The 14,207-nt window shown below is 45.6% G+C and overlaps 1 protein-coding gene across 1 annotated transcript; it reads right to left on the reverse strand.

Annotated features, from left to right (window-relative positions):
• Positions 1–11,066: 11,066 nt before the first annotated feature.
• On the reverse strand, positions 11,067–12,161 carry LOC138074417 (C2 calcium-dependent domain-containing protein 4A). Its single transcript, XM_068966557.1, has one exon. The coding sequence runs from the start codon at positions 12,159–12,161 to the stop codon at positions 11,067–11,069; it is 1,095 nt and encodes a 364-aa protein (XP_068822658.1).
• Between the last annotated feature and the right edge of the window lie 2,046 nt (positions 12,162–14,207).

Below are 14,207 nucleotides of genomic sequence, written 5' to 3' on the forward strand. Positions count from 1 at the left end.
CTTTGTGCCTCTTGGAGTTGGGGGCTGTAAGCAATTCACAAGCTGTAAGAGGTTCCGGGGGAACCTGTTAGGCAAGCTAGAGAGCTATCAGAGGGGTTTTAACTGAAACATCCCTTTCAAATGCAGAAGACTAAAGCCCTGAATTGACTTTTTTCCAGAGAATATCAGAAAAGTGGAAAAGCAGAGTATAAAAGCCGGCAGATTTTTGGTTTGGGGGGTACATGCTCAGGAAATGCCAGGGGGAACTCCTGAAGTCTGATCATGACCTTGCGTATGTCAGCTTCCTTCCTCATGACCTTGTCACGGGCAGGATTCCTCACACTGGCTTCTGGCACTGGAGAATTCCATGAACTGTATAGTCCATGGTGTCTCAAAGAGTCAGACACGACTGAGCAACTTTCACTAACTCACTCACTCACGTAGCTCAGTAAAGAATCTGCCTGCAATGCAGGAGACCAGGGTTCAGTTCCTGGGCCAGGAATATCTCTTGGAGAAGGAAATGACAACCCACCCCAGTATTCTTGCCTGGAGAATCCCATGGACAGAGGAGCCTGCCTGGCTACAATCCATAGGGTCACATGGATTGACTTAGTGACTAAATCATCACCGTGAATGTAAATAGAGCTGAGGCTTAGCAAGACTAACTACTGCGCTCAAGGATCATTCTTTCAGGTTCTAAGACAGATCTCTCTAAAATCGAGTGGGGTGTTTTAATTGTTTTTTAAATTATAAACTCAGCTTTGAAAAAAAAAGATTATGAATAAAGAAAAGCATGACCACAATCTAACACTCCTAATAGCAGTAATGTTCATGATATGTATTACTTGCTAAGTTTTGTCTATCTCTGCAAAGACTGACTTTTCTCCCGATTTACTGCCTCTGTGGAGCAATTGAGAGCGCTCCTCATCATAGCATTGAAGGAGCCCAGAAATACTCACTGTGGGATTCTACAGTGACCATGGAACAAATCCAGAATGACTCCAATTTGACCCTGGGAGAAAAATAGCATAATCAAGCATGGATATAAAATTAAGTCAAGCAAGTGTCCCTTTAGAGACAAATCTGTCTCTTTCAGCCATTAGTTTTTAAAATATTTTAATTAATGCATTTTTGACAATTAAAAACTGTATATACCTAAGGTGTTTAAGGTAATGTTTTGATACATGTATGCACTGTGCAGTGATTATCACAATCTAGTTAACACACCCATCACCTCCCACAGTTAACTTTGTGTATATTTGTGGTGAAAAACTTGAGATCTACTCTCTTAACAAAGTTCTAGTGTGTAATATATTACTATTAACTACAGTCACCATGCTGTACAGATGGTGTACAGGATTCCAGAATTTATTCACCTTATAACTGAAAGTTTATATCCCATGACTAATATCTCTGAGCCATTATTTTATAGTCTAAACTACACTGTAGCCAAGCTTCTAGGTGAATTGCTAAAATTATGTAAGCATATAATCCAGTGATATATTTATTAGTGTATTCTGTAAATCAAAACCAAAGTTAAAATAGGAACTTTACTTCTGTTTCTTGTTTCCTCTTTATCATTAACTAACCACATCAAGTCCAGGTTTTGGGGTGGGGGGGAAACTTTGGTTTTTGTTTTTACTTTAATTTTTTTTAAGCTGAGATTATCAGAAACAAGGACTTCCTATAATAAATTTTACACAGAATTTTAGAAATTTGTGATTGACACCCAGAACATCCTAGAAGATGGGTTGTGGAAAGTGAGAGGAAGAATAGGGAAGGAAGGCTAGTGGTGATAAAACTCTGGTTTGGTCTGAGGGACCTCTCACATCTGCTCAACTGCCTGAAGCTCCATGTGACATTTCTCTATCCTGTCCTTTTTTGATTTGGTCCCCAAATGCCCAGCCAGAGAAGGCAATGGCACCCCACTCCAGTACTCTTGCCTGGAAAATCCTATGGATGGAGGAGCCTGGTAGGCTGCAGTCCATGGGGTCGCTAAGAGTTGGACACGACTAAGTGACTTCACTTTCACTTTTCACTTTCATGTCCTGGAGAAAGAAATGGGAACCCACTCCGATGTTCTTGCCTGGAGATCCCAGGGACGGGGGAGCCTGGTGGGCTGCCATATATGGGGTCGCACAGAGTCAGACACGACTGAAGTGACTTAGCAGCAGCGGTAGCAAATGCCTAGCACAGACCCATTTCATCTGCATTCATTGCAGGCTTACCTCATGGAATACAGCTGGGCTGGGGGCGGGCAGGGGAGGGGCGGTGGGCGGTGGGTATTGGCAGGGACATGTAAAGATATGTGAGAAATGGACCTTGATTCAAAGAGCTGACAATTCCATTGGAACATGTTGATAATAATCAGAAGACCTGGGACTGATTCCTGGTTCCCTCACTTACTGGGCTTGCAGGAGTCATTTATTACAATTCTTAATCTGTAAAATAGGGCAACTGGCTATAACAGTAAAAGTATCTACATCTGACTTAAAGGGCCGCTGTTTGGATCAAGAGCAATAAATTCGGTGATAGGCAGGAAATTCTTGTTATTATTCATATAAAATGTTTTCACAACACAAACAGCACCTCTCAGATTTTCGTCCCTTTGCAGGCTTCAAATTTCCAAGATTATCTTTTCAACGACCCGTTTCCTACAAGATGTGATGCATGCAACTCAGGCGAGCTGCTGCCAGGTACAGTCTTACCTGGAAAGTATTTGATATTTTGACACGGTCATCCTGACATGGGCATGTTTTGACCTGGCCCACAAACAAATCTTTAAGCTTTTAGATGGTTTTTTTTTTTTTTCCTTTTTGAGTGACCAATCAACACATGAAATATACATACTTACCCCATTGTCGAGTCTTGCTCTATTCTTCACCTCACTCCATCACCGACTTCCTGAGTTAGAAATGAAGGATACAAGTAGGGTCCATAATGGGGAGGAGATGAGAAATGAGCTGAGGTCAAGTTCTGGCATATCCAGTCAAAGCTCTTTTTTGATGCTGTTGACAGAAAGTCCAATTCAAACCCAGTTTAACTGAAGAGAGATGAAGGGTAACCCAGCTACAGCCACAGCTAGATTCAGAAGGCAAGTGATGTCGCTGGGACGCTAACTTTCCACTTATCATTCTGCTCCCCTTCAGGTTGCCTTTATCCTTGCATTCAATGCACCGGCAAGAAAGCAAGCAGGGGCTCCAGGCCTGCGTCTCTTCAGGTTCAAATTCAGTAGCAAATAGTCTGTCTCTTTCTCTCTCTTTCCTAGAGAAGGAAAAGGCTACCAGCTCCAGTATTCTGGCCTGGAGAATTCCGTGGACTGTATAGTCCATGGGGTTGCAATGAGTCAGACACGACTGAGTGACTTTCACTTCTCAACACAACTCCTGGGTTTGAATCTCACTGAACCAAACGTGAGCCTCACTGGATCACAGTTCCATCCTCAAACCAATCATTGAGGCCAAGAGTAAGAAATACTCTCATTGGCCAGGCCAGAGTCAGCCTACCCCTGAAATGATGCAGAATCACCTGAAACATATCAACTGAGAGAACTGGTAGAGTGATGCCACTTAAGAAAATCAAGATACCGCTGCCACAAGGAGTAATTACTTATCAGTAAATACCCACTACTGATCCAAATACAGGGCAGAGTGCTCATTAGAAGAGAGTGGTCAGAAATCACTTGTCAGACAAGTCACAAGTACTGGGTTGGCCAAAAAGTTCATTTTTTCCTTTTTTTATACAATGTTTAGAAAAATAGGAATGAACTTTTTGGCCAACCCACTACAAGGCCTCATACCTTTACTATGCTTTGTTGTTGTTCAGTCGCTCAGTCGTGTAATTTAATGGTAAATTTGCATGTTCCTTATGTATCTGATACTCAAGAGGTTCTTGTTGTTCAGTCGCTCGGTCGTGTCCAACTCTTTGTGACCTCATGGATTGCAGCACACCAGGCTTCCCTGTCCTTCACCATCTCCCAGAACTTACTCAACCTTATGTCCATTGAGTCAGTGATGCCATCCAACCATCTCATCCTCTGTCATCCCTTCCTCCTCCTGCTTTCAGTCTTTCCCAGCATGAGGGTCTTTTCCAATGAGTCAGCCCTTCACATCAGGTGGCCAAAGTATTGAAGCTTCAGCTTCAGCATCAGTCCTTTCAATGAATATTCAGACTGATTTCCTTTAGGACTGACTGGTTTGATCTCCTTGAAGTCCAACGATTCTCAAGAGTCTTATCCAACACTGCAGCTCAAAAACATCAATTCTTCAGCGCTCAGCCTTCTTTATGGTCCAACTCTCACATCCATACATGACTACTGGAAAAACCACAGCATTGACTAGATGGACCTTTGTTGGCAAAATAAAGTCTCTGCTTTTTAATACTCTGTTTAGGTTTGTCATAGCTTTTCTTCCAAGGAGCAAGTGTCTTTTAATTTCGTGACTGCAGTCACCATCTGCAGTGATTTTGGAGCCCGAGAAAATAAAGTCTCACTGTTTCCATTGCTTCCCCATCTATTTGCCATGAAGTGATAGGACCAGATGCCATGATCTTCGTTTTTTGAATGTTGAGTTTTAAGCCAGTTTTTTAAGTCTCCTCTTTCACTTTGATAAAGAGGCTCTTTAGTTCCTCTTTGCTCTCTGCCATAACAGTGGTGTCATCTGCATATCTGAGATTATTGATATTTGTCCCGGCAATCTTGATTCCAGCTTGTGCTTCTTCCAGCCCAGCATTTCACATGATGTACTCTGCATATAAGTTAAATAAGCAGGGTGACAATACACAGCTTTGAATTACTCCTTTCCTAATTTGGAACCAGTCTGTTGTTCCATGTCTAGTTCTAACTATTGCTCCTTGACCTGCATACAGGTTTCGCAGGAGGCAGGTAAGGTGGTCTGATATTGCTATCTCTTTAAGAATTTTCCACAGTTTGTTGTAATCCACACAGTCAAAGGCTTTAGTATAGTCAATGAAGCAAAAGTAGATATTTTCCTGGAATTCTCTTGCTTTTTTCTATGCTTCAGTGAATGTTGGCAGTTTACTAGCCTCAAAAAGGCTAACATTTACACTCTCTGCTCATTCTCTATGAATTCCTCGGTTTGTATTAGAATTCTTTGATTTCTCTGTTAAGGATCAAAGCAATTTCTTTCAATGAATAAGTAGATTCATCTTCCTAATGAGTACTTGATTTCCTTGACAATTAAAAATCTAGAGGATTGGATTCTATGCACCCTAGGGGAAAGATAATCCATTTCAGAGAAAAAGATATCAATATACTTATTTATGTTTTCATCTTAAAAGTAGGAAAGTAAGTTTTACCAACAGAACCATTGGCACTGTCACTGGTGCCCATCATTGGCCCAGATGTCAGAGGTTCTCAGGAAAGATCGGAGGTGAACTTCCCTGATGGTCCAGCGGCTAAGACTCAGACTTCCAACACAGGGGGTGAGGGTTCAGTCCGTGGTTGGGAAATTATGATCCCACACGCTGTGGGACATAGCCAAAGAAAAAAAAAAAGAAGTAGAGCAGGGGTCTGTACACAGAAGGGTGAGTAAGGGCCTTCTCGCTTTCAGCATATTATGCCCTTACAGTAGCTTTGAGGGTTAATATGGCACATGTACACAGCTTATTCTGAAACCTTTCAGAAAAAAAAAAAAAGACAGATGGATACATAGAATATATTATAAATAAATAATGATAATGGTAAAAATATGGAAAATGTTATCACTTGGAGAATTTGGGTGGGTGAAGGGAATATGGGAATTTGTAGTACTGTTTTTGCAACTGTTCTGTCCATCTGAAAGTATTTCAAAACAAAAATTAAAAGTTTGGTGATGGTGAAGAGGCAATGCTGAGCAGCCTACGCGGAGGAAAGAGGGTGGCTCTAGCGGCAGTGACCAGGAGGAGGAAGCGAGAAGGATCCTGAGCATTGTGAGGGCAGTTCTGACCAACGAGGCCCTGTTTCCTGACAGACACGTGAAGACAGGAGACACTGCTTCTTTTTTAAAAAGTGTTAGCAATCTGCAAAATAAATCCTATTCTTTTTACCAAGTAAAATAAAGTTTGAATTTTCTACATCAAGACAAACAGTGTCTGATCACCGGGGACATTTATCAAGGACTTGCTGTCCACAAATGATGAAACCTCCTCGTGGTAATGGCTGGATTTTAGAAGCACACATCAGCGGAGCTGTTGTTCCTCACTTGGGAACAGGGCAGATGGAGTCTGAAGGGCACAACCAGTGGAATGGAAAGATGTAATTCTTTGTGTTTATGTCACTTAGTGCAGCCACCCAGACAGGTTCCCAGTAGCCTGCCCTTTGTACAGACTTAAGACTAGAACCATAGGTGAACATAAAAACCATTCAGCAAAATGATACTCATCAGCAAGCGCTAAAGAAGGGTGTTCAGAAGGGCCCCTCTCTCTGCTAATGCAAAGCTTCCTGCGATGAAATGGAATTCTCTATTTTAACCCTGGCTATCTTCACACAGTAGATCCAGGAGATGAGAGTTTGATCCCTGGGTCAGGAAGATCCCCTGGAGGAGGAAATGGTAACCCACTCCAGTATTCTTGCCTGGAAAATGCCATGGACAGAGAAGCCTGGCAGGCTACAGTCCATGGGGTCGCAAAAGAGCTGGACATGACTGAGGAACTGAGCACACACACACGTCTTCACACTTAGTTTTTAGAAAAGACAAAAACCTCAATTCAAAGAAGTAAAACATTTGCCCCAAGATCAAACAATTAGTGGGCAGCAGAGCCGAGATTTGAAGCGAAGTCTTTCCAGCATCAGGCTTTCAGCTTCTTTTAATACTCCACATCATTTCCTGTCTTATTTCCTAATAGGAAGAACCATGGGCCTCAGTAGACACTGACCTCATACTCAGCGACAGATTCAATTTGTGCCAATAAAACGCATGGAGAAGTTCACTGGGGTTTTCCAGGGAAATTCATTCTTAGTCTTATGGAAATGTTTATAGAAGCAAGCCCTTCTCTCTGGCCTGATCTCTGATGAGAAATCAGAGCGTAGTCCCAGCATCCTCGGACTACAAGTGTGAGCTGCCCCAGGATGGACTGATGCATGGATGGCAGAATGGAGCTGTGGAACAAGAGATGCACCAGGAATGTGTTTTCTTTACCCTGTTTCTACCCACTGGTGTTCTGGACCCTCTCTTGCTTTTATAAGACTGTACTTCCATAATTATTGCCAGTTTTCTTTCTCTTCATTATCAATATCTCCCTCCATCCTAGAAATTCCAAACATGTGTTGGATTCTTTCAGATTGAAAGAAAATGTGGGACTTCCGTGATGGTCCAGTGGTTAAGACTTCATCTTCCAATGCAGGGGATGCAGGTTCAATTCCTGGTCAGAGAGCTAAGATCCCACATGCCTCAGGCCAAAAAACCAAAACATATAAGACAGAAGCAATATTGTAACAAGTTCAATAAAGACTTTAAAAATGGTCCACATGAAAAAAATCTTAAAAAAATTTTTTAAGCAATGATTATCCTCTGACTTTGTATTCTCTTCCTGCTACAGCTCTTTTTCTCTCCTTTCCTCGTCCAAAACTTTGTCTGTACACTCTCTCCTTCCACTCATGCTTTAATCCATTCTAGTTTGGTTCCTAATGTCACTATTCTCCTAGACTTGCTCCTGTCAAGTTCACCACTGACCTTCACCTTCCCAATGTCAATAGGCATTTCTCTGCTTTCACTTATCTAGACTTTCCAGCAGGATGTAAATGAGTTGAGCACTCTCTTCTTCTTGGAATACATTCCTATCTTGCCTTCCAGAACTCTATGCTACCCTGGCCTCTCCCCTACCTCACTGGCTGCTGCTTCTCTGTCCCCTACACTGACATTTCCTCCTCTGTATTTCCAAATGTTGGACTGTCTTAATACTTGGTCCTAGGTCCTCTCAGTTCAGTTCAGTTCAGTCACTCAGTCATGTCTGACTCCTTGCAACCCCATGAATCATAGCACGCCAGGCCTCCCTGTCCATCACCAGTTCCTGGAGTCTACCCAAACCCATGTCCATCGAGTCAGTGATGCCATCCAGCCATCTCATCCTCTGTCGTCCCCTTCTCCTCCTGCCCCCAGTCCTTCCCAGCATTATGGTCTTTTCCAATGAGTCAACTCTTTGCATGAGGTGACCAAAATATTGGAGTTTCAGCTTTAGCATCAGTCCTTCCAATGAACACCCAGGACTGGTCTCCTTTAGGATGACTGGTTGGATCTTCTTGCAGTCCAAGGGACTCTCAAGAGTCTTCTCCAACACCACAGTTCAAAAGCATCAATTTTTCGGCACTCAGCTTTCTTCACTGTCCAACTCTCACATCCATACATGATTATAGGAAAAACGATAGCCTTGACTAGACGGACCTTTGTTGGCAAAGTAATGTCTCTGCTTTTTAATATGCTATCCAGGTTGGTCATAACTTTACTTCCAAGGAGTAAGCACTCTCCTCTATTTATTCCATCTCTTCCTCTATTCATTCAACACTCAATCAATATTTGTTGAGTATCTACTATATGTCAGACTCTTTTCTAGGCACTGGAAATAGAGCACTGAATAAATAAACAAATCTGTCTTTATAAAGCCTGCATTCTAGTTGAAAAGAAAATAAACAAAAATTAATAAGTCTATAATATAATGTAAGTAGTGATAAGTGATATGGAAAAGAGTAAAGCAGTGCCAGCAACAATGATGCTTTTTAAAAAGACGATGGCCAGTGGAGGATGCTCTAAGGAGGTGACATTTACATCTAAGAAAAGTGGAGTGTGTGTGAGAGAGAAGTTAAAGCTGATTCCAGGTTTCTGGTCTGAGTGAAAGAAAGAAGGATGGTGCCATTTAGTGAAATAAGGAAAATTAGGGGAGCAAGAGATTTGGGAGGAGAAAATCAAGAATTCTAGTTTGGAGGTATTGATGAGTCATATGTCCATATAAAGTGGTTATTTGGATAGGTCAGATTTCTCTTGTGGGTGATTCCGTCCTCAGGTCTTATGGAGACTTTTCTGACCACTCTGTCCCTGAGAACATCCCATTTGCCACCTCCCCAACCCTCAGGATCTCTATCACCCTCCATAATTTATTGTCTTCATGATAGTCACCTCAAACTGTAATAACAAAATTTGGCCTTGGTTTGGTACCCTTACAAAAATTAACTCTTGGGGGAACAGGAACTTTGTCTTGTTTACAGCTTTGTCCCCTGACCTTGGTACAATTCTTATGCAGAGTAAGAACTCAACATCTAATTGCTGAAGGAAAAAACAAAGGGTAGGTCAGTCCTCTGCAGAAGTCAGGACATCTTGGCTCTTGTCTGAGCCCAGTGACTGGCTTTGGACCTGTCACTTCTGCAATATATTATCAGTTTCAGAAGTCATTTGATTAGCTGATTTCTAAGGGCTAATTTGTCAACTTTGAAATTATGTTTTAAATCCAGGATTTTTATCTATTTATTCTAACCAAATTGGTACCTAGAACTTCATTTTGGTAATAACAATGTTGAAGTGCATTTTGATGAAGCATGAGTGCAAACTACTGTTTCTGGGGAAATTCACCACGGGGATGCTGAACAGTTCTATAACCCCACCTGGGCTGCCCTAAATCCTCAGTCTCAGGTGGCCATTCATTCTGCTAGCTTCCACTCCAGGATGGAGGAGAAAGAAAGGAGAATAAACGAAGGAGTTCATTTTATGGAACATCATTGAGCACCTGTTCACTCGTACAGTTTAAGTCTTTTCAGGGATGCTAGCATATTTCAGACGTATTTAAGGGTTATTTGGACGTTGAGGCATATCGTCACAAAACCTGGTGAGGTAGGTATTAACTCCCCCTTTCACTGATTTCCGGGAGACGAACTGATTTGCCATAGTACAGACAAGTGACAAGCAGCAGATAAAAGACTGAAATCTAGGTCTCTCCCTAACCTCCTCTTGCTCTCCATCACACCATAGATACCTATAGCCAAGGGCATACCTTCTTGGGTATAATCAGTTTCCAGTGGACTCAGGTCTATTTGTTGAATAAACAAACAAAAATAAATTGGATTAAGAAACACTCTCTTAGAATCCTGTTTTCAAAAAACTGGCAGTTTACATTTCAACTCGTCTGGGAAATCCAATAGTATTAATTACTATGTACAGGGCTTTCCCAGTGGCTCAACAGTAAAGAATCTGCCTGCAAGAGACACTTGATCCCTGGGCTGGCAGGGTCCCCTGGAGTAGGAAATGGCAACCCATTCCAGTATTCTTTCCTGGAAAATTCCATGGACAGAGGAACCTGGTAGGCTACAGTCCATGGGGTCTCAAAGAGTCAGACAGGACTGAAATGATGGAGCACCATACATATAGTTAGGTAGAAATAAAGCCACAAAGCAAAACATCACCTTGTTTACAGAGATAGGAATGAATTTCTTTCTGAAATAGCTTGATTTCCCAGGGCTCCTTCTGGAGAAGGCAGAAGGGGAGGCCAGGAGTATCTACTGCCCACATACCATCCACTGGAAGTTCCTTTGCTTCCTCTCTTTTCTTTTTCCTTAGCCATTACTGAAGACTCCACTTTCAAAAAGATCCTGTACTTTCTTCATGGGAAAGGAATTCTTTTCTCACCAAGGTATCTGTGTGACAGAAGGTTCCCACCCTGAGGTGTGTGTGCACGAATGAGAACATGAACCGACACACCAAACATGGAAAGCTGTCTATGTGCATCTTGGCGTTGGGCATGATTCTGAAGGAATACCATTTTTTTCAAACCCGTAAGTCGTTTGGTATTGCTATATTAATAAATTAAGAATGACAAAGCAACGCAGATGGAGTGTCGTTCTTTTTCCTTTCGTTCAGCCACAAGCCAATCTCCTACGTTAAAAAAGAAGCGGGGGGGTGGGGCTGGAAAAAAGGATTGCGTGTTTTGAACAGAGGAGGGAGTCATAATTTTATCCTTCCCTACCAATAAACGATGGCAAATTCGGACATCTAAGAATTAAAACGGCAACAAAGCAAGAACATGATTAGAAAAATAAATAAATAACATTTATTTTGTACAATATCAGTGGCTTCAGTGTCCGAGAGGCCCCGCGGCAGAGCGCGCCCTCAGAGGAGCAGGAGGGGGCCCAGCAGCAGTTCGCCCTGGCCCAGCAGGCGGCCCCGCTCCAGCCCGCGGCCCCGGTTCTCCGCCTTGACGCGCACGGCCAGGCGGCGCACCTCGTCCTCCGAGAGCCCGTCCAAGCACAAGTCCTGCTCCAAGACGGCCCTGCGGCTCCGCCGGACCACGGCGCCCCGCGGCTTCAGGACGAAGCTGATCCGGCAGCCGACGGGGCCGCGGGGCTCGGCGGCTCCTCCGGCCGGGCCCTCAGCACGGAGCAGCCGGACACGGAGGCGCCCGCTGGCCCGATTGTATTCAGCGGCCAGGCGCAGGGCACCCCCGGCGCGGCCCAGAGTTACGGTGCCCTCGGCCTCCAGGCGCTCGGGACGCGGGTCGCGATGCGGCGAAAGGGATGTGACTGGGGCCTGCGTCGGGGACCCGGGGCTGGCGCGGCATTCGTCCTCGTCGTCATCTTCCCCGTCCCCGCTGGAGACGGAGCGGGCGCGGGTCAGGCCTCGGCTCCTCCCGGCCCGCAATGCTCGGCGCAGCAGCCTTTCCGGGGCGCGTAGGAGGCGGCGGGAGCGGGGCGGCGGGGCGAGCGTGTCCAGGGACGGGCTGGGACCACCGCGGGCTGCGGGGGTCGCAATGGGGGATCTCGCCCCGGGAGCGAGGGGAGCGTCTCCGCCGCCGCCCCCGTAGGTGTGGGCCCGGGGACGGGGCGCGGGCGGGAGCGCGACGGAGCTCGGGCCCCCGAGGAAGAGCGACTCCTTGCGGCGGGTGTGCGGGCTCTCGAGCAGCGCGCAGAAGCCGTAGGCAGTGCGCGCCCGGGGCAGGTGCGGCAGCGATAGTGCGGCCTGTGAGCGCGGGTCCCAATCCGTGCGCCCCGCGCCGTCGTCGGCTCCTCGAAGCCAAAGGTCAGGCTCAGCAGCGCACCTCCGGGGCAGCGCGGCGGCCGGGGGCGAAGACTCGGGCGCATAGGGGGTGGGCAGTCGCGGCGGGATGAAGAACTCGGGGATGCGGTTCGGGGTGAGCACATTGGAGAAGGCAGGCTCCAGAGGCGCGTTGCTCGCCGCCGAGGCGCGCAGTTTCCCGAGGAGCCGCATCCTCCGAGGCTGGGGCTGGGAGTGGCGGGAAGAAGCGATCCTGCGGGAAGAGAGAAGCGAATGAGTTTGGGCTCCTGGGGCCTCTCGAGAGTGGCTGGACACCTATCCAGACCCCTCGGGGTATCAACGCACCAATGATCCTCTGCCAGTCCCGGCGAGCTCGCTAGCGCCCACAAAGCCACCCGCCTTCCCTTCATTGGTGCTAATGAAACAAAGAAGTAGAAATCAGACCTTTGCCTCTTTTTCAGTCCCTCTGGTTCGTGAGTTTCAAGTTGCTTTCTGGTGCCTGCTGACGCTCCAGCTTCAGCACTGTAGCCGGGACAGGGGTGCTCCCCCTTATATTGCAGCCTGAGTCCCGCCCAGCTGGCCAGGAGTCCAACCCTTGGAGGCGCCGGCCGGCTCGCCCTTCCGGCGGCCCTTTCTAGCCAGAGCTGCTGGGGATCGCGTGGGAGCGAAGCTGTGGCGAAGGCCAGCCCCCTTCTGCTCAGCCCTGGGGCCTGCATCCGCTCTGCGTGCAGGGAACCGCTCACACCAGCCTGCGAAAGTTTGCCGGTAGAGGAAGGACGCCTGGGTCGGCCTGCCAGGAAGAATTGGCGGCTGAAAATGCTGGCGGCTTCTCGGAAAAGGTGAAGGATAAGGAAGCAAGTTCTTTTTAGCTGGGAACTAAATCCTGTATCCCACTCCTCACCTCCAACCCCGCATGTGAACAACACACGCTAGGAGCTTCTGTTTTACTGCCCCCATGAACCTGCAGTCTGTAAACCAGTATAGTGTCCATGGTACTCGTGTACTTGTTTATGAGTCTGTCTCCCTCTGCTAGACCTTGGCTTTCTTAAGGAGTATCACTGACTGCCTCAGTCAATGCCATAAATGTTGGTGGAGTGGGTGAATTAAAGTATGCAAAAATCTCTGAATGACTACCGGCTCTGCCTATCAACTTAAATATTTATTTGTTTGTCTTGGTTTCGGCATGTGGGATCTAGTTCCCTGATCAGGGTTGGAACCTCCAGTCGCAAGCACTGGGAATGCAATCTTAGCCACTGGATCACTAGGGAATTCCCTGCCTATCATCTTGATTGTCACAAATGATGGGGTTTTGGCTCATGCCCTAAACATAACATGATAATTCAAAGCTGCCCTTTTCTCTCTGCTCCATCATGAAGGTATCCAGTTAGAAAGCACCTTAAAAAAAATCCACATTGCCTCTCTACCTCTACCTCCCTCCCAACCTTCATTTTCTAAGATGAGAAAACTGGAAGTCCAGTGGGACTTGATGAAATCCTGTAAACAGTTCAACAGAACTAATTAATGGCAGAAGCTGAAACTAGCAATTTCCTGTCGGTTTGCCTTTGCACGTGACACTTCCTATTATCTGAAATGCCCTTCTCTGCCTTTTTTTTTTTCTCTATGAAGAACTCCTTTTGTTTTACTTCAGCCAGACATCCACCTGTTCAGAATCCTTTACTCGACCGACTCCTTCACTACAGTTCTCCATGTCTCCTTATTCCCTTCTTGCGCGTTCTATGTACCACCACTGCTGCATTCAGCAGCCTGCTGTGGAATTTTTGGTTGACAAGTTTGTCTTCCCTACTAAACTAGGAGTTTCTTGAGGGCAAGGACTGTGGTAAGACAACCAGAGAGGAGTCTGCGGGAGCTACTATCAGTATACGTAAAATAAAGAGAAGGGCTACTGTCTAGAACGTGGGTCTGCCTCCATCCCAAAGCAGACCTCTCTAAGGGACAAGCCTGGCTGTCTTATTCATCTCCTCCACTTTCAGTGCCTGGACATACAATGCCAGGCAAATAATAAGTGCTCAGTAAATATTTGATGAATTATATTGTGTTGTATTTAGCCTGATCTGGTCTTATGACTGTCATGTGCTTTTAACTACATCTCTCTCTGCTTTGTTCAATTTCTTTCTCACAACAAACCAATGCGGTGGACATTGCTTCTGTTTACGGTATAAGAAACTGAGGCTCATCAGTCAAATTATGAATCACAGCCCAGGTATTGTAAATCCTAGCGTTTTGCTAATTTCTTCCTTC

This window comes from Capricornis sumatraensis, chromosome 2 (genome assembly GCF_032405125.1).
Source record: "Capricornis sumatraensis isolate serow.1 chromosome 2, serow.2, whole genome shotgun sequence".
NCBI lineage: Eukaryota > Metazoa > Chordata > Mammalia > Artiodactyla > Bovidae > Capricornis > Capricornis sumatraensis.